Raw genomic sequence first — 26,232 nt, 5'->3', positions numbered from 1 at the left:
TTCTCATTGGCATATCACACCCAAATCTCAGATATCTTTCTTCTTAAATTGAATATTTGAGATGACTAATTCCGGAAACATCTCTAAATTAATAATAATAGAGGTTAACTACCTCTAGGTGATCGAGTGGTTTGATAGGGACTCTTGAGTGTATTACTCAAGAGGTCTTAAGCTCGAGTCTCTCTTTTGTTGTTAATAAGGAGTTCAACTCACTCCTTAGTTACTAATAGTGACAGTCATCAGAGCTCTTACCTGATCAATAGTTCTAAGGTCTCGGAGGATTAATTAAGGCACGCGTAAGCTGACCTAAACACCCTCGATTATAAAAAAAAAAAAAATCATAGAGGTTAAATTGATCGAATTGATTGACTAGAAAGTGTCATCTCTTATTTATTTTATGGCATTGCGAAAAACAAAGGGTGTAAACCACCCATTGTGGCATGATGGACTAGAGGATAGATTGAAGAGTTAAAAGACAAAAGTCGTGGGTTCAAATTGTAATAAGGGCAAGGATTGGCCATCAATTATATACCCAAAAAAAAAACAAATTTACTTTTGTTTTATGATCTCATTTTTAGTACCTGGGAGTCTTAGACAAGAGTAGCTTTGTTACCACGCCGTAGACAGTCTCTCAACATACAATGACTAAAATACCCTCTACTCATCGACTTTTTCCGCAAAATTCTTGTTCAGAATTGTATTTTCACTTGTTCCCTTGACACTATTTTATAAACCCGAAAACCAGTCGTGACTCTTGACCTCGCACTTTCCCTCTCCAATTTTAAACCATCTCTCTTTGTGACTCTCTGAACCAAAAGCAAAAGCAAAAACAAAAACAAGAAAACTAAGAAAATAAAAACATAAAATTACAAGGACAAAGAAAACAAACAAGATCACAAGATGATGAGATTATTCGGAAGAGGAAGAGACTCCGACAACTCACCGCAATCTAATTCTTTGCCGTCACCGTCACAGTCTCCGTCTATTTCGTCTCCAGTTACCGGTCCAGCGAGGCCGATCCGGCTTGTGTACTGCGATGAGAAAGGAAAGTTCCGGATGGATCCTGAGGCAGTCGCGGCGCTCCAGCTTGTCAAGGAGCCAATCGGTGTAGTATCTGTCTGCGGTCGCGCTCGACAGGGAAAGAGCTTTATCTTGAATCAGGTGAACTTGTTTTGCTTAAGGTTAATTTAGTGAAATTGTGCCATTTTTGGTTTTTTTGGTGGTTTTATGTGTGAAGTTGTGGAGTCTAGGGTTTGCGGTTTGCGAGATTAGGAGTGTTGTAATTAGGGTTTTGAAGTGATTTTGATGCTTTAGGAAGCTTAAAATGTGGCGATTTTGGCTACATTTTTTGGATGGCCTTGAGTTTGCTATTATAATAACGTGGTGATTTTTTGTTTACTTAGGTTAACTTGAAGTGAACCTGTGCTTTTTCAGTGTATTTGTATGTTAAGTGGTGAATGGTGAAATAAACGGTTCCTGTTTTTGGAAATGTGGTGATTTTAGCTATAATTTCGCCAAGGTAGAAGCTTTATACTACTATTAGGTGTTTCTTATGTTGCTTTTGGTTAGTTAGAAGTGAACTGGTGGGATAGTGTTTGCTATATGTCTTTGGTCTGTGAGGTCAGCAACTCCGGTGGCTAGCTTTGTGATTTGCTAGTTGTGGTGACGCAAACAAAGATGAATTGAGGCTCAAGGCTTAAACTTCTTATGGAAATGCAAGTATTTCAAAGATTATGGTGAGGTTGGTTCTATCAAAACGGAGTTGTCTAAATTAATTTTGAGAACAGTAATATGTAAACTTAGTAAAGAGCAACTTTTGTTGCCTGGTGTGCAACATGATAACAGTAGTTTTAGTTGGGTTTCATATTGGTGTTATGGATCACTTTCTAAAACCGAACTAAAATGTTTTGGGTTTTTTATGGAGTGCTTGGGCACTGGATATTCAAACTTTCTATATATTCAAAATCACACAATCAAAACTGAGAAATTGTGTGGAAATATTGTTTCTAATGGAAAAATTCCTAGGCAGGTGTTATATGTTCACTTACTTGAATGAAGATAGCTCTATCCTTCATCCTCACAAGAACACTTTTTAAAGAAATCCTTTGCTATAGGTNTTTGAGAACAGTAATATGTAAACTTAGTAAAGAGCAACTTTTGTTGCCTGGTGTGCAACATGATAACAGTAGTTTTAGTTGGGTTTCATATTGGTGTTATGGATCACTTTCTAAAACCGAACTAAAATGTTTTGGGTTTTTTATGGAGTGCTTGGGCACTGGATGTTCAAACTTTCTATATATTCAAAATCACACAATCAAAACTGAGAAATTATGTGGAAATATTGTTTCTAATGGAAAAATTCCTAGGCAGGTGTTATATGTTCACTTACTTGAATGAAGATAGCTCTATCCTTCATCCTCACAAGAACACTTTTTAAAGAAATCCTTTGCTATAGGTCTTTGGCCCTTTTTATTTTCTTGTGTAAATGTTCGAAGGTGTGAATTTAAAACACATTGCTCAAAGGTAATGCTATCTTATACCCTTGATTATTAGAGGTTTTTCCAAGTTTGTTCTCTTAATTTGCCTTCTCATGTGCTCAGTGTAGGCTTGTCAGTTGGAAAACATCCCACATAAACGTGATGTCATTGTCCTTTAGTATCTAATATAATTTAGTAGGAAAGCCGTATGGAGCTCCAATTTATACCTACATTTGTATCTGAATATTAGATGTTGCTCCTGTGTATTATCATTCCAGATTCATGTTTGCTTCTTTTAACCGTATTATGGCACCATAAAATGATCTTCTTTCATGGATAGATTTTTATATTAGAGTTCACTGTGTTGCAGCTTCTTGGGAGGAGTAGTGGATTTCAAGTAGCATCAACGCACCGCCCATGTACGAAAGGCCTATGGTTGTGGAGTGCACCTTTGAAGAGAACTGCTCTTGATGGAACTGAGTACAATCTTTTACTATTAGATAGTGAAGGAATTGATGCTTATGATCAAACGGTTCGATTTCACTCTTTTATGATGATAAATTAGCCAACCTTTAAAAAAAAAAAAAAAAAATTATTTGGTTGAGAATGATAGTAATTTTTAAGATTTGCACTTCAATGCTTGTAATATATAGTTGGAGGCTGCATGATTTGGTCTTGCGCCATTTTTATAGCTTCTCCTTGGAATTATGTATTACTATGAGTATTATATGATTGTTCCGAATGTCATTTTTTTTTTTTTTTTTTTTTTTTAATTTCTAATCATCTTAAAATTTGTTTTTACTCATTGACAGGGGACATACAGCACTCAGATATTCTCCTTAGCTGTCCTTTTATCTAGCATGTTCATTTACAACCAGGTTGGAACAACATATGCTAATTGTTTTACTCTTCTAAATAGATTCATTTTGTTATGTGATTCAGTGCACTTGTTAACTAAACTGCTACTGTGACACTAATGATTCTCTGTTTTTCCTCTTTTGTGGGTTTTTTTTCCCCGGATTTGTGCAACAATAGCCTATTAACCGTCTTTCTTATATATAGATGGGTGGAATTGATGAAGCTGCCCTTGATCGTCTTTCTCTTGTCACTCAAATGACAAAACATATACGTGTAAGAGCCTCTGGAGGAAGGACTTCTGCTTCTGAACTTGGGCAGTTCTCTCCAATTTTTGTTTGGCTTCTAAGGGTAATTCTCTTTAAATATATTCAGTTATGTGTTGATGTATATTTTCTTAAATATTTTGAAGATATGAGCTTGTGATTTCAGATTTGCTACTTGTTTGGAAATGCTATTCAACTTTGTACTTTTCAGGACTTCTATTTGGATTTGGTGGAGGACAATAGGAAAATAACCCCCCGTGACTACTTAGAGATTGCTTTACGGCCAGTTCAAGGGAGTGGAAAAGATATAGCTGCAAAAAATGAGGTAAGATATGTACTAGGTTTGCTTCTACAACGACAAAGAAATAATGACATTTTACTGTTCTGTGATCATTTTAAGCTTTGTGTTTTAGTGGGCACTCTACTAATAACTAAATAGAAAAGGCAATTTTGCATATGAACTAACTGCCATAATTTTCTTGGAAAAGTAAGCTACTTGGATATGTTTCAGGCACATTTTTACATGTGTGAAATTGTAGAATCTCCTTAATTTCCATGGATTGTCCAACATACTAAGTACACCATGTCAATGCTAACCCTTTATCTTTTTGTCATTTTCTGTACTTGAGTGTGTGGATGAAGAGTAGTATACACTTGTTTTTTTAAGATGGAATATTCTTTTAATGTTGTACTTCAAGTGATGGCTGTGCTGGTGTGTCCGAGTTTTATTGAGCTTGATTTAATGATCTTAATAGGCTTCCTTTTTGTTTTAGATATACACTTCTTGGATTCTTTGATGGGAATTATGGGGCATGTTGAGCACTGAAGTTTACTTTCTTTTTCTTTTTTTCTGCTTTTGTTGATACTAATTGTATAACTATAATGATTGATAGATCCGAGATTCAATTCGAGCTCTATTTCCAGATAGAGAATGTTACACCCTTGTGAGGCCATTGAACAATGAAAATGACCTCCAGCGACTTGATCAAATATCGGTTAGCACCTCACTGTTGTTCCTTTCCTATTTCTTTATTCCTTCCTCTTTCTAGTAATCATAACTTTTTATTTTCTAGACTGAAAGCCTTAGGTTTTGTATGCAGTTGGACAAACTAAGACCTGAATTTAAAGCTGGGCTTGATGCTTTGACAAAGTTTGTTTTTGAGAGAACAAGGCCCAAGCAAATGGGGGCTACAGTAATGACAGGTCCAATTCTTGTGGGTATCACTGAATCTTACCTAGATGCTCTGAACAATGGTGCAGTGCCAACAATATCCTCCTCATGGCAGGTTAGAGTTATTTCTTAAATTCTCTTGTACTCGAAATGTACATTCGCTTTTAAGTGTGTTGGTGGATTTGATTGGGGACAAATTTTGGGCATCCCATGTTGCCTAATTCTTTTTTCTTTTAGTAAATACCAAAGTTTACTTTTCTCAAATCAGAAATTTTTAGAAGAATCATGGTTTTATCTTTTATTTTTTTCTCTTTTCTTTTGTTCTTATCTCTTCATTAATTTATGCAGAGTGTTGAAGAAGCTGAGTGTCGAAAAGCATATGATTCTGCTACAGAGTTTTATATGTCTACATTTGACCGTTCAAAGCCACCTGAAGAAGTAAGTAATGCTCCATCCTAATTATTGATGATCTTTATCATTTTCTAATTTCAGTGCTCTTAGGTTGCTTTAAGGGAAGCACATGAAGAAGCTGTGCAAAAATCACTGGCACTATTTAATGCTGGTGCTGTAGGGGTTGGTTCAGCTAAAAAGAAATATGAGGGCCTTCTCCATAAATTTTTCCGGAAGGCATTTGAGGTAACAATTATGTGCAATGCTATTACGAAGTATAATGCTTAATGAATCATGATTGAACTAACGATGAATACCTAGATGTTACTTTGTCAAAAGGATTTGTGTGGCCACTGACCTGTATAAATTCCCAAAAATTTGGGAAATATAAATGTAACTTTGTTTTGTTTTATCTCTTTTTAAATTTAAAGGGATGTAATTCTAAAAATTCTTGTACTGATCCTCTTAGAGAATTTACTGTTTAAACTCTCTATTAGGATCATTGAACCATGAAGTATTACCGGTCACAGATTTATCAAATCACGCAATATAATTTTATTTGATGCACCTAGAAAAAGTAATTGATGATCTATGAAGATTTTGATGTTTAACCTTTTATTTTCAGATTCAGTTTACTGAATTATTGTAATTTGTTTATGCGTCAATAAGGTACATTTTTTTAATAAGTAGTGATACATGTTTGCATTGGCCATTGGTGCAGGATTACAAAAGGAATATATTAATGGAGGCAGATATCCGTTGTTCAAATGCTGTACAGAGCATGGAACGGAGGCTGAGAGCAGCTTGCCATTCTTCTGATGCCAATATAGATAATGTTGTGAAAGTAAGTACTAATTGCTCAGTTATTCTCTCTATAAAAGCACTGCTGTTGAAAACAATTTTAAACTTCATTTTCTTCAAGATATATGATGTGTCTCAGTGACATTATACCTCCAAAGATACTAAGGTTTTGAATTTTTGGAATTCTATTGTCTTGTTAATCATTGTGCATAGCATATAACATGCCTCTGTTTTTGTGCATGTTGGTGAGTATGCAGGGGCTCATATCTAGTTTATTTATATGTATATTTGGTTGAGAATGATAGTAATTTTTAAGATTTGCACTTCAATGCTTGTAATATATAGTTGGAGGCTGCATGATTTGGTCTTGCGCCATTTTTATAGCTTCTCCTTGGAATTATGTATTACTATGAGTATTATATGATTGTTCCGAATGTCATTTTTTTTTTTTTTTTTTTTTTTTAATTTCTAATCATCTTAAAATTTGTTTTTACTCATTGACAGGGGACATACAGCACTCAGATATTCTCCTTAGCTGTCCTTTTATCTAGCATGTTCATTTACAACCAGGTTGGAACAACATATGCTAATTGTTTTACTCTTCTAAATAGATTCATTTTGTTATGTGATTCAGTGCACTTGTTAACTAAACTGCTACTGTGACACTAATGATTCTCTGTTTTTCCTCTTTTGTGGGTTTTTTTTCCCCGGATTTGTGCAACAATAGCCTATTAACCGTCTTTCTTATATATAGATGGGTGGAATTGATGAAGCTGCCCTTGATCGTCTTTCTCTTGTCACTCAAATGACAAAACATATACGTGTAAGAGCCTCTGGAGGAAGGACTTCTGCTTCTGAACTTGGGCAGTTCTCTCCAATTTTTGTTTGGCTTCTAAGGGTAATTCTCTTTAAATATATTCAGTTATGTGTTGATGTATATTTTCTTAAATATTTTGAAGATATGAGCTTGTGATTTCAGATTTGCTACTTGTTTGGAAATGCTATTCAACTTTGTACTTTTCAGGACTTCTATTTGGATTTGGTGGAGGACAATAGGAAAATAACCCCCCGTGACTACTTAGAGATTGCTTTACGGCCAGTTCAAGGGAGTGGAAAAGATATAGCTGCAAAAAATGAGGTAAGATATGTACTAGGTTTGCTTCTACAACGACAAAGAAATAATGACATTTTACTGTTCTGTGATCATTTTAAGCTTTGTGTTTTAGTGGGCACTCTACTAATAACTAAATAGAAAAGGCAATTTTGCATATGAACTAACTGCCATAATTTTCTTGGAAAAGTAAGCTACTTGGATATGTTTCAGGCACATTTTTACATGTGTGAAATTGTAGAATCTCCTTAATTTCCATGGATTGTCCAACATACTAAGTACACCATGTCAATGCTAACCCTTTATCTTTTTGTCATTTTCTGTACTTGAGTGTGTGGATGAAGAGTAGTATACACTTGTTTTTTTAAGATGGAATATTCTTTTAATGTTGTACTTCAAGTGATGGCTGTGCTGGTGTGTCCGAGTTTTATTGAGCTTGATTTAATGATCTTAATAGGCTTCCTTTTTGTTTTAGATATACACTTCTTGGATTCTTTGATGGGAATTATGGGGCATGTTGAGCACTGAAGTTTACTTTCTTTTTCTTTTTTTCTGCTTTTGTTGATACTAATTGTATAACTATAATGATTGATAGATCCGAGATTCAATTCGAGCTCTATTTCCAGATAGAGAATGTTACACCCTTGTGAGGCCATTGAACAATGAAAATGACCTCCAGCGACTTGATCAAATATCGGTTAGCACCTCACTGTTGTTCCTTTCCTATTTCCTTATTCCTTCCTCTATCTAGTAATCATATCTTTTTATTTTCTAGACTGAAAGCCTTAGGTTTTGTATGCAGTTGGACAAACTAAGACCTGAATTTAAAGCTGGGCTTGATGCTTTGACAAAGTTTGTTTTTGAGAGAACAAGGCCCAAGCAAATGGGGGCTACAGTAATGACAGGTCCAATTCTTGTGGGTATCACTGAATCTTACCTAGATGCTCTGAACAATGGTGCAGTGCCAACAATATCCTCCTCATGGCAGGTTAGAGTTATTTCTTAAATTCTCCTGTACTCATAATGTAGATTCGCTTTTAAGTGTGTTGGTGGATTTGATTGGGGACAAATTTTGGGCATCCTATGTTGCCTAATTTTTTTTCTTTTAGTAAATACCAAAGTTTACTTTTCTCAAATCAGAAATTTTTAGAAGAATCATGGTTTTATCTTTTATTTTTTTCTCTTTTCTTTTGTTCTTATCTCTTCATTAATTTATGCAGAGTGTTGAAGAAGCTGAGTGTCGAAAAGCATATGATTCTGCTACAGAGTTTTATATGTCTACATTTGACCGTTCAAAGCCACCTGAAGAAGTAAGTAATGCTCCATCCTAATTATTGATGATCTTTATCATTTTCTAATTTCAGTGCTCTTAGGTTGCTTTAAGGGAAGCACATGAAGAAGCTGTGCAAAAATCACTGGCACTATTTAATGCTGGTGCTGTAGGGGTTGGTTCAGCTAAAAAGAAATATGAGGGCCTTCTCCATAAATTTTTCCGGAAGGCATTTGAGGTAACAATTATGTGCAATGCTATTACGAAGTATAATGCTTAATGAATCATGATTGAACTAACGATGAATACCTAGATGTTACTTTGTCAAAAGGATTTGTGTGGCCACTGACCTGTATAAATTCCCAAAAATTTGGGAAATATAAATGTAACTTTGTTTTGTTTTATCTCTTTTTAAATTTAAAGGGATGTAATTCTAAAAATTCTTGTACTGATCCTCTTAGAGAATTTACTGTTTAAACTCTCTATTAGGATCATTGAACCATGAAGTATTACCGGTCACAGATTTATCAAATCACGCAATATAATTTTATTTGATGCACCTAGAAAAAGTAATTGATGATCTATGAAGATTTTGATGTTTAACCTTTTATTTTCAGATTCAGTTTACTGAATTATTGTAATTTGTTTATGCGTCAATAAGGTACATTTTTTTAATAAGTAGTGATACATGTTTGCATTGGCCATTGGTGCAGGATTACAAAAGGAATATATTAATGGAGGCAGATATCCGTTGTTCAAATGCTGTACAGAGCATGGAACGGAGGCTGAGAGCAGCTTGCCATTCTTCTGATGCCAATATAGATAATGTTGTGAAAGTAAGTACTAATTGCTCAGTTATTCTCTCTATAAAAGCACTGCTGTTGAAAACAATTTTAAACTTCATTTTCTTCAAGATATATGATGTGTCTCAGTGACATTATACCTCCAAAGATACTAAGGTTTTGAATTTTTGGAATTCTATTGTCTTGTTAATCATTGTGCATAGCATATAACATGCCTCTGTTTTTGTGCATGTTGGTGAGTATGCAGGGGCTCATATCTAGTTTATTTATATGTACATATTTGTCAATAAATTCTTTATATGTACATATTTGTCAATAAATTCTTTGTTTCCTATTTAAAGAGAGAGAGAGAGAGAGAACGCAGAGACCAATTTGAATTGATGTCTATCCATTTGCAGTAATCTTATAAGTGTCCACATTATTACATTATGTGCTTTCCTTTATTTATTTTATATTTTGTTTTTTAAAGGAAACCTTCTGTGCTTTCTTAATGGTCCTTAATCTGGGGTGTTAAGCTTTAGTTAATGTTGACTTTATCATACTGAGTAGTAGTAGTTCATATGGCACATTCCACTACAGTAATTCCCATACATGGTTTATGGTGTTAAAATGTTTATTAGAAATGTCACTTGATTTCGTTGAGAATACATCATGCAGGTTCTTGATGTTCTTTTATCTGAATATGAAGCTTCGTGCCATGGCCCAGGAAAATGGCAAAAATTGGCCATGTTCTTACAACAAAGGTTTGTAACAACATTTTCTTCCTTGTTTCTTTTTCTTTTTCTTTTTCTTCATGTGGGGATTTCATTATTATTATTAACAATTTCTAAATTGTGTTGCTGCCCAGTTTGGAAGGTCCAATTCTTGACCTTGTCAAGAGGCTTATTGATCAGATTGGATCAGAGAAAAGTTCTCTCATGCTGAAATGCCGCTCAATTGAAGACAAGATGAAGTTGCTTAATAAGCAACTGGAAGATAGCGAGAAGTATAAGTCAGAATATCTGAAGCGTTATGATGATGCTATTAATGACAAGAAGAAGCTTGCTGATGAGTACACAGGCCGTATGAGTAATCTGCAAGGTGAAAACATGTCACTGAAAGAGAAGTGTTCTAGCTTGTCAAAGACATTGGATTCTCTTCGGCATGAAATCTCAGACTGGAAAAGAAAATATGATCAAGTCTTTTCGAAGCAGAGAGCTAAGGAAGATCAGGCCTCTTCAGAAATTGAAGTTCTCAAGTCCCGGAGCACTGCTGCCGAAGCAAGGCTGGCTGCTGCTCGGGAACAAGCTATGTCTTCTCAGGAAGAGGTTGAAGAGTGGAAAAGGAAATATGGTGTTGCAGTTAGAGAAGCAAAAACTGCTTTAGAGAAGGCAGCTAATGTGCAAGAACGCACAAACAAGGAAATGCAACATAGGGAAGATATCCTCAGGGAAGAATTCTCTAATAGTTTGGCTGAAAAGGTGCTCCTCTCTCTCTCTCTAACACACAGACAGACACCACTGACAAGAATGTGAAATCACATTGTTTATTTATTTTTTTTGTTTTTTAATTGATCACTGTAATACTCAACTATGCAGAAAAGAAAAAAATTGTCACCTTTTGTATTTATTAATATGCAGGAGGAGGAAGTGAAGGACAAAACCGCCAAGATTGAGTATGCTGAGCAGTGTTTGACAACTTTAAGATTAGAGTTGAAGGTGAGGTCATTGCATAACTACATTATTCAAACAAGCCAAATTTATAACTCCTGTCACACGCATGCATCTGCATCTCTGCACTCTTAGAGTCTTGATGATTGCACTTAGTACAGGAGCTATTGGAAGAGATGATCCTCCAGCTATATCATGCATTGTCAATATAGTGTCTGCCAATGATATGTAATACATTAAGGTTGTTCAGTGGCTCTTTTCTATGACATGCATGCGTGCATACACCCATGGACGTGTTCATGTATTTATCTGTCGGAATTTTTCGTATTTTGATATGTGATTTCTTGGTGGTGGTGTTTGACTGTGATAAGTCCTTTTCAGGCTGCCGAGTCAAAAATGAAGAGTTATGAAGTGGAAATATCATCATTGAAGCGTGATATCAAAGAGTTAAGTGAGAAGTTAGAAGCTGTAAATTCTAAGGCGCTATCATTTGAGAGGGAAGCGAGGATGATGGAACAGGAGAAGATGCATCTGGAGGAGAAGTATAAATCTGAGTTTGAAAGGTTTGAAGATGTCCAAGAAAGGTGTACATTTGCTGAAAAGGAAGCTAAGAAGGTTAATGAATTGGCTGAAAAGGAACGAGCTGAAGCAGCTGCTGCTCGAAAGGCCAAATATGACTTTGAGAAGTTGGCAATGGAAAGATTGGCTGTAATAGAGAGGGTTCAGAGGCAGGTTGAAAATTTGGAGAGGCAGAAAACTGACTTGACTAATGAAATAAATGGAATACGTGAATCAGAGTTGGAGGCCCTCTCCAAAGTGGCACTACTGGAGGCAAGAGTTGAAGAAAGAGAGAAGGAGATAGAGTTACTGTTGGACTCAAACAATGAGCAGAGGGCCAGTACAGTTAAAACGCTTGAAGATCTTTTGGAGTCTGAACGTAAAGCTCGTACTGCTTCTAATGCTATGGCAGAAAGACTGTCTCTTGAGGTACAGTCTGCGCAAGCTAAAATTGATGAACTTCAGCAAGAGTTGACTAAAGCACGTCTGAATGAAACAGCGTTGGATAATAAGCTCAGAGCTACTTCACATGGTAAACGTGTAAGAGCAGAAGACTGTGAAGTGGGAGTCGGATCTGTTCAAGATATGGAAACAGATGACAAAGTTGTTAGGGCAAATAAGAGGTCCAGGAGCACAACTAGCCCGCTCAAGTACACACAGCCAGAAGATGGTGGTTCAGTGTTCAAGGGTGATGAGGATAACCTGAGTCAGCAATCTAATCATGATGATTACACTAAGTTTACGGTGCAGAAACTAAAGCAAGAACTCACCAAACATAATTTTGGCGCTGAACTGCTTCAGTTGAGGAATCCCAATAAGAAAGAGATCCTTTCTTTGTATGAGAAATGTGTTCTTCAGAAGTCATAACAATCTTTTATGTATAGGATTGTTGAATATAATTTACTGGAAGCGTAGTGGATAGATGAGTTAATTAGCATAAGAGTTGTGAAAATCATTCTTAGTGTAACAATGTGTTTCCATGGTTGCCTCTCGACGTAAAAATAAACTTTTAGGGTGTGATGTGTGTCTTATCTAACGAGGGCGTGTGTATTTTGCGGTGTGACCGTTCTTGTTTGGGTGTAGCTATCATATCTGTTGTTCCTGTTAACATTGGGGGCAAGGATTTGAAGTATGATAAGTTTCTTTCTTTAGTTTTGTTAATTAGAACCCCCAGTCTCTGGAATGGGCAGGGTAACCGATGTCATTCTTAGAGACGGAATTAGTTTTACTCTGCAACTTATTATGTAAAGTTTGATTTGCCATTCGGGATTATTTTGTTTTTTAAGTTGTGAGATGAAATTATTACAGGTAGCTACATATAAAAATTTACTATCGTCAAGGTCTATTCTGACAGTTTAGCAATATGTTTCCAGCGTCAAAGGGAAGCAGAGGTAGTGTTGAAAGCATTATTATTCACTCTCTTCATGGCTTCTTCCTTTTGCTTGTGGGAAAGCTACCTCATTTAGGCTTACCTCTGAAATTAAAAACATTTTTGTTGGTTCTAATGAGTAATGATGTAACTTTGAGTTCTGTTTTTGCTTTTTTTCTTTTTAATGTCCTTTGAAATGATGATTCAATGAAAAATGATCTTCACTGTAAATACCTTTCTGTTGCATATAATAAATAGATGATGATGATGATCACGAGGATGAGTCCAGCTAGTTGATTGAAGCGGACGAGAAAAGTTGGGATTTTGATAAAATTAGAGGTTGAACAGAAATGATAATACCCAAAGGCTAAACCTTATTAACCAACACATCATATAACTTTTTTCATGCAAGAGTCGTTTCATTTATATGCATATGTTGTATCCTTTCTATGCAAGAGATGTACATGTTGAGATTTATAAATAACATATTGTAGCCTGAGACAACATACAGTCTCACTTGGGTAAGGATAAGTACAAATTGATAAATATAAACACTCTCACTTGGGTAACTTACGGCTAGCCAACGATCGAAGATATGTATTTGTTTTTTGTTGATGCGCGGTTTAGGCACCAACTAATTGACACGTGTGCAGTGTTGATTGAATCAGGGACACACATGAATATGGGTTATCAATATGGAATGAATGCGATGAGAGCTTTTAAAGTGGTTCGGATGCTAAGGTAGCAAATCCTACATCTACTGATTTGTATTAATATGGTGGGTCAGGTCGCTAAAGCGGACTGACTTACAAATGATTGAAAAGTAAATACACAGCTTTCTTTTAGAGAGAGATTAAAATGTCAAAATGATCGAATCCCCTTAATGAAGGGGTCTTCCTCTTCTTATACCAAGCTGAATGCGTGTAATCATCATTAAATCCTTGGGTTGGTGTGAATGTCAAAACATAATCAGGCTTTATGTCCCATTACCTATTTCCCAAGCTGATTTTAAGCGATTTGGAGCAGGTAAGCGGACACGTGGAAGCTCTAGGGTGCTTGGCAGGCCTGACATGTGCTTACCATTCTGACGTGAACAGGCCACGTTTCGTCACGTGACTCCACGTCAACCCTTTATTTCCCGGGCATAGCATTTTTATACACTCTTAAACATATTCCCAACTCCATGAATCATTGTCCCCATTCCTTAGATTTGGATGATGATGACAAAGTAAAAATAAAGAAAAAAGAGACAAGATATAAAGGGCTTGTTCGTTTATAATCTTTACGTTTTTTTTTTCATTTTTTGTGTTTAGTAAATCCTGAAAATCTTGCTTGTTTACCGTTTTGTCTATGTTTAAAAGGTTGGGTCGGAGAGAGCAAAATGGGCCCGCCATTTTTACAATTTTGATGAAAAAGTTAATTATCCTCTCTCTTCTTTTACACTTTTTATTTTCTTTATATAAACAAAACTTTCTATTTTAAATAAAGACATTTACCACAAAATTATAAAAGGGAATAAAAAAAATTATATATCTACGACAGCTTTTCGAGACGAACAAGTAAGTGGTACTTAATAGGTTTTATCAGTTATTTCGGTGTCAAATTTTGTATTTTTCATTCTTTTGTTTTTTGTATTTTCAGAAAACCATATATATATATATATATATATATATGGTCCAATTACACTGTACTTTCAAGAGCAAGATATTCAAACACACTATACCATGCCTAGATCACAAGATCAAAATGAAGTTGTTGAAAAAAGGAACCATACTCTCATGGACATAGTCAGAAGTATGATACGTAACTTTGATTTACCTTCAAACCTATGGAATGAAGCTCTTAAAATAGCTGTATACATTTTGAACAGGGTAACATCTAAAGTAGTTCCTAAGACTCCATTTGAGCTATGGAAATGATAAAAACCCCGTTTGAGACACACTCAAGTGTGGGGTTGTCCTACTGAAATAAGAATATATATTCCACATCTTCAAAAATTAGACTCAAGACAATTTGTTGGTACTTCATTAGTTATTATGAAAAATTAAAAGGTTATAAGTTCTGTTGTCCCTTAATTTCCCTTACAATTGTGGAATCAAATATTGCTAAATTTCTAGAAAATGACAATAACAATGGGGGTGTTCAACCTTGAAACATTGATCTTAAGGGTTCAGAGACAATTGAAATTATTACTACAACTGAAGGTGAAGGATTAATCCTTTTACTTCTGGCTCGTGGAAAACAAATTTACGATATAGTACCACATCAAAAGCAAGTTGTTGTCAAATCGGTTGTTCAAATTCAAGAAAATGAAAATATGGAGCAATGTTTTAGGAGATCTTCAAGAACTAAAAAGTTAGCAATCACTTCAAATTACCAAGTATATCTCCAAGAATCTGAAATAGATGTAGGTATTAATGACGATCCAACATCTTTTTCGAAAGCAATGAAATGTAGAGATTCTATTTCATAGTATAATGCCATGAATGATGAAATGGAATCTATGGCAAAAAAAAAAAAAAAGAAAGTTTGGTATCTTGTTGATCTACCTACAAATACTTCTATTGTGGGGTGTAAGTGGGTCTGCAAAACAAAATGGGAGTCACAAGGTAGAATCGATAGATACAAGGCTTGACTTATCGCGAAAAGTTACAATTAGAGAGCTGGAATCAAATGGATGTCAAAACTACATTTCTAAATGGCGATTTAGAAGATGAGGTATACATGGATCAACCTGAAGGACTCACTTCGGACAAAGGAGGTCATTTAGTTTGTAAGCTCAAGGGATCCATATATGACTTGAAGCAATCTTCAAGGCAATAGTATTTAAAGTTTGATAAAACTATTTTAGCCTTTAGCTTCATAGAAAATTGAGTTGATCAACGCATTTATATCAAGATAAAAGGAGGTAGTTTATTATACTTTTACTATATGTGAATGACATTCTCTTAGCTAGCAATGATCTTGTAATGCTACATGAAACAAAACAATTTTTAGCTCACAACTTTGATATGAAGGATATGGGTGAAGCTTTCTATGTCTTAAGCATAGAGATTTACAAAGACATTTCATTAAAGACCTTAGGATTGTCTCAAAGGGGCTATATTGAAAAGGTTTTAAAGTGTTTCAATATGAAACATTGTTCATCAAGTGTAGCACTCATTGTTAAAAGAGACAAGCTTAGTCTTGAACAATGTTCGAAGACTGATTTAGAGCATCAATCCATGAAAAATATTCCATATGCTTCTATAATATGAAGTCTAAAGTATGTCAAGTCTACGCAAGACCTGATATGTAGTGGAGTTATGGATAGGTTCTAAAAAATCCTAGTCCAACCACTGGATACAGTAAAAAAGGGACAAAAGATCACTACTTGCTATAAGCATGTTGATGACTGGAGTTATCAATATTCAATTCACGATTACAACATGACTTCTTCTTTAAGTATAAAACAGTGTTTTGTAATTACAGAAACACTAATTATAGCAAAGAATAAACGAAATATGAAAAACTAATAATATTCAAAACCCCAATAAACCTTTTTGAATTTTCTACATAATGACTTTATACACAATCCTAAATTTTTTTACAAAATGCCTTCATACACAATCTAAAAAGATCACGAACAATTCTTATTGTAAAAAACTCTTTATACAAAATCCCAAAATATCAGAAAATAGTTGTTATTGCATACCACAGATTGATGGTGCACTTGAACTAAAACCATGAGAGTGACCAAAAACCCACGTCTTGGCATGTGGAGCCCTGGTGGTCACAAGGCCAAACCCATCGCAACAATGGTCGTTGCCCTCTAACCCGTGCAGCTCTATGTACCAGCTAGAAATAAACCATGAAATAGAGAAAAGGCCAACAAAATGAAGGCTAAAGAACATAGAAAGGCATTTCGTGTTGTGTATCCCTAGGAACCAATCGTGTCGTCAGTTCCAGGCATTATGTTTTGTATATATATGTTAATGTATATATTTTGTATATACATTTTATCTTATCAATAGAAGAAAGTGTTCTTATTTCACATGTGGTTTATTGCTTCATTTATATATGTGTATTACGGTGAAATGTCCGATGATACAAATCTTTAGAATTCAAAATCCTCAAAGTATTCCCTACATAGGTAATATTAATTGGACAATAATATTATATGTAAGCATGCTGAATGCTTCCGTAAAATATCATGTGATGGTATTAGTGTGGGTGATTATAAAAGTTATATCACTGGCATCGCATGGATACGCGTTTAGTGAACTGTTTATCGAATATGACCATTTATGATGAATCACATGGACATTTAAAATGTAGTCAATGATTTTCATAAGATCGTACTAGTGTATTATTAATCATTAGACTTGAGAATCACGGTTGATTCTACATAACACTATGGTTCAATGGTTTATAAACATAAGGCTAATCATGCCATGTGTTATAAGCCGATTTGGCCATGTGTTGTTTATGTGTGAGGACAAGTGATAGTCAAGATGGGATTCGTTGACTTGGTATAGATTGATATCAAGTTCCTAGACAAATGTCAAGATACATTAGAAAAGGGAAATCTCCGGCCGAGGTTATAAATGTTACATGAAATGTTGTTCATGGTGACACGTTCCATATGTTTGATTAAAATTAAATAAGGATTTTGACATACCATGAATCCTCTTAATTGGAATTAGACAACGGAATGATTTGATTATACCGTGTATCATGTAAAATGTTTGTTGGAGTATATCTTCATTATGACTTAGGGGTTATGGAGCATTGTTAGATGCCTACCATAATCGTGGAAGTTTTTGTCATAAAGGTTATGACAAAACATATCGAAAGAGACTGTGATATTGGGCCCACGGCTAGGTCATAGTGAACCTAAGAGGTCACACATAAAAACTAAGGAGAATGGGAATAGCCAAAAGAGTTGATTATCCAAGTGGCTAGCACCTATCAAGGGATATATATATAGTTTTATATTATTCATTTTCTATATTAAATTGATTTTATAAGGGTTTGTAATTGTAAACAATTAAGGGTTAAGTTAAATTATTAATTATGTTAAATGTTAATCCAATGTTATAATTTAAAGAAGTTTAACAACTTCATAACAATTATGAAATTGTTTAAGGAAGTCCAAAACAATTATTGAATTGTTTACAAGAATTCCTATATAAAGAAAATGATATATCAAATTTTTGTGTAGAGAAAAAAAAAATCTCTAAGAACCTTAAATCTCTCTCTTGGCCAAATTTCTTCTTCCCTTGGTGTGGATACTCTTTTGCTTAATGTCTCTTGAAATTAAGAGTCTCCAAGCTTGCTAAGGGCTTAGGTAACATGTTCTGCCTTAATTATTTCAATTTAATTGATTTTTTTTTTTAAATTATGACTATACTTGTTATAGTATGATATGTTTGATTCTCCATGCATCCATCTTTCATTTTGTTCCGATATTTCAAATTTACAGTTGGTGGCCAAAACTACAATCGTAATAGAAATGATGGTACCTCTCATCACTAAGACATTTTTGTATGTGCCATTATGGTCATCATTAGGTTGAGTATTGTTTACCCCATTGACGGGAGTTTGGCTCCTTGCCAACGAGGAGACTGCAGAATTAACAGTTGGAGTTGGGTTCATAGGCGGACCATTTGGAATAACTTACTGATCATGAACCTGACCACCGCCACCAGGGTAAGTTTGTTTCTGAATTCGAGTCACATGCTCTTGACGAGACGTTGGGCCAAAGAGTTTTGTCAGTGGAATCACAAGAATAATAGTTGTAAAAATAAATTGAAAATATATTATATCGCATACACAAATTAATGTAAATTGCAAACAACACAATTTAATAAAAATAAGAATAGACATGCAATGCCAATAAAAATAAAATAATTGAAATAATTAATATGATGTTGATTAATCTATGATGCATTATCATTTGTTTAGTTATTGAACGTTTGAGATATCAATTAAATTATATTTATCAAACAAATGTAATGGCTGAATCGAATGGAGTCATTTTTTTTTAATGAGGTATCATTAGAAGCCTACCAAATCAAGATTTGCATCAAGAATACATACCTATGTTCTATTCCGAGCGAAACATATTTAAAAAATGAAGCCTCCTGCCATTTGACTTTAAAATGTCTGATTCAGAGTGAAACTTATTTAACAAACGAACCTTCCTACCATTTAATTTGATTTAAGAGGCACTATTAGATGCATATATATGAATTTGAGATTTGGGAAAGAGATCCCTACCTTTCTTGATCTTCCATTGTAGTGAGAATGAGTGAGAGAACCATAATGTGACTGCGTATGCAATTGACTTAAAATTCAGAATATTATTATAATTAAGTTTACTTAGATATAATAAACTATAATAGCACGATTTCTTCGTTAACGTCTAAGAAACATGTGTTTTGTAATTATGAAAAATACTATATTATAGCAAACAACAACTATTCAAAAACCCAAAAGCCTTTCTGAATTTTGTACCGATGTCTTTATACACAATCCCAAATTTTTTTATAGAATGTCTTCATACACAATCCAAAGAATATTAGAAAACAATTCTTTTTGTAAAAAAACGTTTTATACACAATCCCAAAAATATCATAAAACAATTCTTATTGCATACCACACAAAATTATTGGTGCACTTAGAACTAAAACCTCGAGAGTGACCAAAACAACCAACTCATTGGTCATGTGGAGCCCAATGGTGGTCACAAGGCCGAACCCCGTGGCAACAATGGTAGTTGTCCTCATAACCCGTGCAACTCTCATGTACCTTGGTAGAAATGAACCATAGAAATAAGAGAGGGGACTAACAAAAATGCAAGCTACAAGAAAATACAAAAGACATTCGGCTCCATTAACATTTCAAATTTACAGTCGGTGGCCAAAATTGTCGTACCGTAGTAGAAATGATGTGACCTCCCATCACTAAGACATTTTCTTACGTGTCTTCATAGTCATCATTAGGTGGAGTATTGTTTACCCCATTGATAGGAGTTTGGCTCCTTGCCAGAGAGGAGATTGCAGAATTAGCAGTATATTGTGTTGTTTTTTTTTATTTGTAATTGCAAATTAATTATTTTTATGGTAATAAAAATTCTCTTCTTTTTTTAGTTATGAATAAGTTTGTGATGAAAACAAAGTTTTCTAATGAGAAACCACCAATTGAACAAAACATAAGGCATCACGATAGTGTTCAGTATATATTTTATTGTAAATTCATCAACTTAGATCTTTGACCCCATTGACTAGAAATCTTGTTTACGCTTCTGTATACAGTATAGATCGACAATCTTACCTCAATATAGTGTGCAAATCTTTAAAAAAAAAAAAAAAAAAAAAAATTAAGTTTTCCACATCTAAATTAGTCTTTATGGTGTTAAATGTGAAAGAAATGGTGAATAATTGACTTAAGTGTTCAAGAGGTTAGAGAAAGCGGCATTTTGATATTAAAGTAAATTTGTTGGCAAATGCAGTTTAGAATTAGGAGACTAGGTTAATTTATTTTAGCCCCCAAGTTTTTGCTAGATCGATTAATATCCCTCTTTTTTGTTTAACAAATATTGGTGGTAAGATTGGTCGACAGCAGTCGAAATTTATGAATTTTCCACAGCATTTTAATTCTTATTCTTACGGTTTGCCAAACTCACAGTGTCTATAAAAAGTGAAAATTAATGATATATTAATCAAATTAAATAGACCGACAATATTTATTTTATTAAAACTCCAGCAAATTTTTCTTGCTTGAAACTGAAAAGAAAATAAAGAATTGTTAAAACCAAATGAATAATACTACACATACTGCAAGAAGTTTACACCATTGTAGAAAAAGAAGACTCTTCTATTGTGTCTTCAAACAAGTTTAAGGCTAATTTAAATGTTCTTGGTTGACTGTCCTTCGTTTCCCTTTTAAAGCATGAATACCGCCAATTATTGAAGAGAACTTCGTTAAGTTTTGCAATGCAATTATGGAAGCTATAGCTTCTCTTAACCCTAAAGCAATTATCTTAACGCTGTTCCTTTCACGATTTCGTAAATTTCATTTAAATTTCCAAAAGATGGAACAACTAAGATTCAAAAGTCATGAATATTATTAATAACTTTCATAAATAGTATGGCAAAGTTTCACTTTTTTAAAGCAGCAAATTAATTTGACCAATTATTAATTGCCTCGATACTTAAAGCTCAATCACATGATGACCAGAATTTCTCCACTCTTCACTGTGGTTTTTAAAAGCACACATAAGCCTCTCTGATGAATAGACAAGTTGAATTAATTTACCTGGAATTCTCTGTTCTGCTGCTCATCTAGACATCAGGAAAAGTATATAAGAAGGAAAAGAAACAGTAAAGAAAACTTGTGCGATAAGTCTCAAGGGCTGCTTCAAACAGTGTTTGACCAAACAAAATCCATACTTGCATAACAAGTTTTTGCCCAATTTAAAAAATGATTGTTTCAGTGCCATATTTTAATATAAGCATGCTATGAAGAAAAAGCATGCTTGAGATTTTTCATAACTTTGGCAATCACCATACGCGAAGACTTCAATAACTTGTAATATTACTAGCTCATAGCATGTGCAACTAAGCAAAAAATTATTGAAAGAACAACTTATAAACAAGAATATAAAAGTATAACCTATATACCTAAAAATGAGGAGAGCTGTTTGAGTATATGATGAATATTGTTATATGGTAAAATCATGAGGTATAAATTCTCGACACGTGTCTTGTGATTAAGCAAACTATCTCATGTATTCTCACCATGTGTCCCATGACTATGTATCTATCTAGGTCGCGTGTCACACATAGAAGGGGTTACTTCATTTATAAGGTTGGCATAAGTTGCTTCAACAGTAAGGTTCAGGACTGAACTGTCATCCAAGTCTCATGGTACCTTATGAGAGGATTACTTCACTATTAAGTCTCCAATAAGAGCATTTTGTCAGACCACGCGTCATATAATAAGAGGGTTGCTTCATGAGTAAGACCACCCATTCAACAGTATAAATAGGGGTCTCCTACCCTAAATCAGGGATTCAGAATTTCATTTTCTCGACTTTCTCTCGAGAGAGTAAATATCTTTTGTAAACACAACAACAAGATAACAGTGGAAGTAGGATTTGCATCTTGCATCCGAACTACTTTAAAAGCTGCTGCTTTTGTCTACTTCTTTTATTTATTTTCACATGTTATTGTTATTATCGCTCACAGGTTTAGTATCATAGTTCACGGTCTTGCACAAACCCCTTGCATAAACTCCCCCAAAAGGCTTGCTTACTTCTCGTTGGTGCAAAAAATAGCAACAACAAATATAACATCTCATTTATACATATATCAATCAATAAAATTATATCATATTAATGATTAAGATTAATAAAAGATAACACTGACTTAATATAAATTCATTGAATAATTATTTCTTGAATTTTTCCCATGAAATCCAAATACTGTATTATTCCTAGCTAATAAAAAATGGTAGCTTACACATATCTCTTTACAATCATAAGTTTCTCAAAGAACAACGTATGATCATAATACAATACGAAATACAATCTCTATAGGTCTTCCTAATTATCAATTACATAAAAACAAAATTAATATTCTTTGTACACCTCCGACATAAAATGGTGGGCACTTTTATCTGCAAATAGTGAATGCACCCTTCGCTAGCTTCAATTTCTGCTTAAAATCTGTTAGAAGAGTGTGATGGCCGAATCTTCCAAAGAGAGCATGCCTAGCTTTATATAATATACTATATAAAATTAACAAAAGTAGCCATTGATCAGTATTTGATACTGATCCTTCATCTCATTCTCACTGTTACCAAACAGAATAGCAACAACCAAACGACTCCTTGTCATTGCTACCTACCAAATTCTCTCTATTTCCTTTCAAGATTTCCTTTGCTTGTATCAGCGGCTAATCGAATAAATGAAGACCCATCACCTTGAACAACCAAGTTTGGAATTAGCTGAGGTGGGCTTTCTCTATTATGGCAGCTCCCTTGATGATCATATGAAATATAAGCTGGTGGGTTGTAATAATCAATGGGATTTGAACTCATAGGCAAAGGAATATGCCCACTTCGCTCTTTTACTTTTATCTCAACTGAATCTTTAATGCTTGAACCACATTGTCTAGGTTGAGTTTGGTAGAAAACTTTTGAAACCACCAACTCTCCATCTTTCTCTTCTTCATTGTTGCCAAGATGGTATTGGTGCATCACCCAGTTTGTCTTCTCGGGCTTTTTTTGCCTGCCATAGTTGGTGTAGAGAACTAAAATTTTTTTAAATCCTTTCACTGTTCCACCAACAAAAACTGCCCTAGTTTTGCCTGTTTTGTGCCACCTTGTCTCGCTCCCGTCTTCATCGGTATGTACTTTCCTTCGTTTTCTAGTTCCAGTGGTGTATGCCTTCGATGGTCGATGAAAGAAATGACGGAGTTGACCATCTTTGCTTACTCCTTTATCAATAAATTAACATAGAAAGTGAGCTGTATTTTCAGAGCCTTTAAGAAAAAGTACTATTTCCCAATAAAATATGAAACTGATGCAGATATAAATGGAGAAAGAGCTACAGTATAAATTAACATAGCTTTTGTTCTCTTTTAGCTCATATATGGACAAATATATGATCGCTCTCCATAAACGAAAAAAGCTTAATTATCGTCAACCTTTATTCAACAAGAAGTTCAGAATTTCTTTTAAAAATTATTTGTCTTTTCATAATCAACAGACTAATTAATTTTAGTTCTGCCTGCATGCAGTGCATGCGCATACACATTTTCTGTGAAAGAGCATATGGCTTCACTGAAAAATATGAAGAACGTGTGCAGAAGAAACTTTCTACTATCCACCACTAGGCGGTTTACTAACCACCACTAAGTGGCTGGATGGTGAAAGAGTAAAAGGGTCTAACACAAGTTCTTAAGTTCGAGTCCCTATACATCCTAATAAAGGTCGTCATTGAGGAAATTTATCCGGTCGTCAATTTCAGAGTTTTGTAAGATTAGTTAAAATACGTGTAAGCTAGTCCGAATACTTCCGATCAACAAAAGAGAAAGAAACTTTCTACTTATATCTTCTAACAGATTTCATATGACAACATTAATCAAATTTAATGCCAATAAAAATGCAATGATATTGCCTTTTAAAGTGTTAGTGTTTATTTTGACAATATATCCTGATCAAAACCAAGATAATAAGTCTTTAAGATTTTTCTTTGCTTGGGGATGTCTACGGCTAGAAAAACTTCCCTTTACTAACATGGCATGCCCTTTATTGGTTCTTTGTCTAGTTTCATTCTAGAGAAAATTTTGGATCGAAAGGACTAACACATTTGGTAAAGTGTAATAACAGTTCAAATAGCTTTTAATGCAGCTGGAACTCAAAATCAAGGCTCTTATAGGCCCTTGGTGACGCAAAATTCAATTGTATATTTGATTACGCTAAAGACATCAAGAAAAACTAATATAAAAATGATTAAAATGACCAATTTCTCGTCTATTAGTAGACCATTAATTATGAGAAATAAGACTCTTTGGCTTAAATTAATAACAAGTTAATTGGGAACCAGTAGAGAACACCCATGTGCCAGCTTTTAAATTTCTTCTCTATGTTAACCCAAGATCTATTTCTAACATATCCCTCATTGCTATAGACAAAGCTTAATGACGATGATTACAATATTTGTTTAAGCTAAAACCATAAATAGATCATACCCTAATGAAACCAATTAAACTGAAAATGAACAAAAATAATAAAAGACTTACCCGGTAGCCTCTCTGGATGAGTATAACAAATTCCATTCTCACCCTCTAGCGTTGGAATAAATTCATCGATTAGAGGATGAATTTTCCGCCAATCAGACAATACTTTGGCCTCTAAATGTTCCAGAATCTCATTATCAGTTGGATCAAACTTCACCCCTGCTGGTAGCCCCGGCAAATAATGAATTCCCGCCTATATTATAATAGTTCATTCATAAATTATATATATATATATATATATAGAGAGAGAGAGAGAGAGAGAGAGAGTAAAAAAAATAAAAAAAATTTAATTATAATTAATTAACAGAGAATTATGATACTAGCATATAAAGACCTGATCTTGATACTGTATGGTATGGCCACAAGAAGGGCAAGTTATGGTACGAATTTCATCGGATTGAGTGGCGATAAAACTGGTACTGTTTTCTTCAGGTGTAGTAGTAATCTGAATAGCCGATCTTTCTTCATCTTCAGACTCATTGCACCATGTCATGATCTCTCTTGATCTCTTCTTATGCCCATCAAAAGAAGCTATTTTTCCTCTTGTTTCTTCCACTTCGTCAAAATACAAAGAATCTAACAAGATTGAGGAATAATAAAAAATAATAATAACAAAGTAAAAAAGAAAACGAGTAAAGCTAAGCTAGCTTGCAAACTTGTCTCTTTAAAGCACGTTCTGGTAATTACCCACTTAATGTTCTTGATGTTCGGCAAAGAATTAAATTCCTTCAACACTTTCTCTTCATTCCCTTCTAGAAAATTTAGCTCCAAGTTCCAGTATCTGAAAGAAATAGAAAGAGAAAGAAATGGGATATGATAAAGAGATATAAATAAAGGGGGTAGAGAATAGATATTATACGAATAAAGATAGTTGCTTGGACGTCAAGTTTGGTTATTCTAATGTATATACGCTTGTTTAAGAGAATAATTGCACTTAGCCTTTATAGCTGTACTCGATCTGAAGACTTTGGGGTTTGGAATAAAAACTTGTTTAGGAAGGTGAACGATTAATAACAGAAAGATAATGTTAATAAAATAATAAAAATAGGGTCAGGTACAGGTAGAGTGGAGATGGGGCAAACCTGATTCTATTTTAGGACGTTTCACCTCTTCAGAAAGAGAAATAGTTTTGGCCCTTTAGCTCCAGTGTCAACCTAGAGTGTCCTTAAAGATATATAAAAATTAAAAATATTTCTACGTGTATAATATACGATCCATGGAACCAACAAATATGAAAATAACATGAGGGTTATTTACACCAAACTTGTACAGATTTTAATCCATTTCTTAACGTAGACTTCTTATATCAACCAACCATTGTTCACATCTTTTTTTAATTATATATTTCACAGCTTCGTGCGTGTTCTTGGTGTCTTGTGTCCATGTACAGACAGATTTATTTTCAAGAGATGGTTTTTCAATCAGCCGACAATAAAATTTCCTCTGTAATTGCCAGTACTGCTATAGACAGCTAGAATTCCCATTCTCGCTTAAATTGGACTTAATTAAATCATCCTTTTTCTTACGACCGGGCTGTTTTAAACTTCTCACTTGATGCAAATTTTGGTATTATCTAAAGAGTAAACCGCTTTTCCCACCCAAGGTTTGCCTTAATTACACTTTCCCACCAAAAAGTTTAAAAATACTTATTTACTACCCAAAGTTTATATTATGTTTACTACTCAAAATACACTTTCTGATTCTTTAGCGAATATAAGCAAAC

At 34.2% G+C, this 26,232-nt stretch overlaps 2 protein-coding genes across 6 annotated transcripts; one reads left to right on the top strand and one right to left on the bottom strand.

Moving 5' to 3' along the window:
• The first annotated feature begins 752 nt into the window (after window positions 1–752).
• On the top strand, window positions 753–12,645 carry LOC116145437. Its single transcript, XM_031430898.1, has 23 exons — window positions 753–1,161; window positions 2,848–3,009; window positions 3,290–3,355; window positions 3,540–3,683; window positions 3,810–3,923; window positions 4,492–4,593; window positions 4,699–4,884; window positions 5,118–5,207; window positions 5,271–5,405; window positions 5,881–6,099; window positions 6,465–6,530; window positions 6,715–6,858; window positions 6,985–7,098; window positions 7,667–7,768; window positions 7,874–8,059; window positions 8,292–8,381; window positions 8,445–8,579; window positions 9,055–9,273; window positions 9,392–9,404; window positions 9,788–9,887; window positions 9,992–10,604; window positions 10,764–10,841; window positions 11,175–12,645. Exons 1-23 carry the CDS (start codon window positions 901–903, stop codon window positions 12,216–12,218), a joined length of 4,383 nt encoding a protein of 1,460 aa, XP_031286758.1. The 5' UTR covers window positions 753–900; the 3' UTR covers window positions 12,219–12,645.
• A 9,522-nt stretch (window positions 12,646–22,167) lies between these two features.
• LOC116145618 (NAC domain-containing protein 10-like) lies at window positions 22,168–25,357 on the bottom strand. 5 transcript variants are annotated; one of them, XM_031431067.1, is made up of 4 exons: window positions 25,201–25,357; window positions 24,844–25,064; window positions 24,513–24,702; window positions 22,168–23,204 (listed from the first exon to the last, which is right to left on the bottom strand). In XM_031431067.1, coding segments are annotated over exons 1-4 (993 nt in total). In that variant the 5' UTR covers window positions 25,202–25,357; the 3' UTR covers window positions 22,168–22,623. The 5 variants fall into 5 exon arrangements, with proteins under 5 accessions (XP_031286927.1, XP_031286939.1, XP_031286948.1 ...); XM_031431079.1 differs by having other exon boundaries at window positions 24,844–25,085; window positions 25,197–25,356; XM_031431088.1 differs by having other exon boundaries at window positions 25,197–25,356.
• Window positions 25,358–26,232: the final 875 nt, after the last annotated feature.

This window comes from Pistacia vera, unplaced genomic scaffold (genome assembly GCF_008641045.1).
Source record: "Pistacia vera cultivar Batoury unplaced genomic scaffold, PisVer_v2 Contig1144, whole genome shotgun sequence".
Lineage (NCBI taxonomy): Eukaryota > Viridiplantae > Streptophyta > Magnoliopsida > Sapindales > Anacardiaceae > Pistacia > Pistacia vera.
The sequence above is the reverse complement of the archived record's forward strand: the minus strand, read 5'-3'. Positions and strand labels throughout refer to the sequence as shown.

Excerpts from the sequence above, each read along its gene's own strand:
- LOC116145437 (XM_031430898.1), top strand. The coding sequence starts at position 901 with ATGATGAGATTATTCGGAAGAGGAAGAGACTCCGACAACTCACCGCAA. Across the intron at positions 1,162-2,847 it reads AGAGCTTTATCTTGAATCAG|CTTCTTGGGAGGAGTAGTGG; the intron begins GTGAACTTGTTT and ends ACTGTGTTGCAG. Across the intron at positions 5,208-5,270 it reads GTTCAAAGCCACCTGAAGAA|GTTGCTTTAAGGGAAGCACA; the intron begins GTAAGTAATGCT and ends CAGTGCTCTTAG.
- LOC116145618 (XM_031431067.1), bottom strand. Across the intron at positions 24,703-24,843 it reads CCATACAGTATCAAGATCAG|GCGGGAATTCATTATTTGCC; the intron begins GTCTTTATATGC and ends ATTATAATATAG. Across the intron at positions 23,205-24,512 it reads TCATCCAGAGAGGCTACCGG|GAGTAAGCAAAGATGGTCAA; the intron begins GTAAGTCTTTTA and ends TTATTGATAAAG.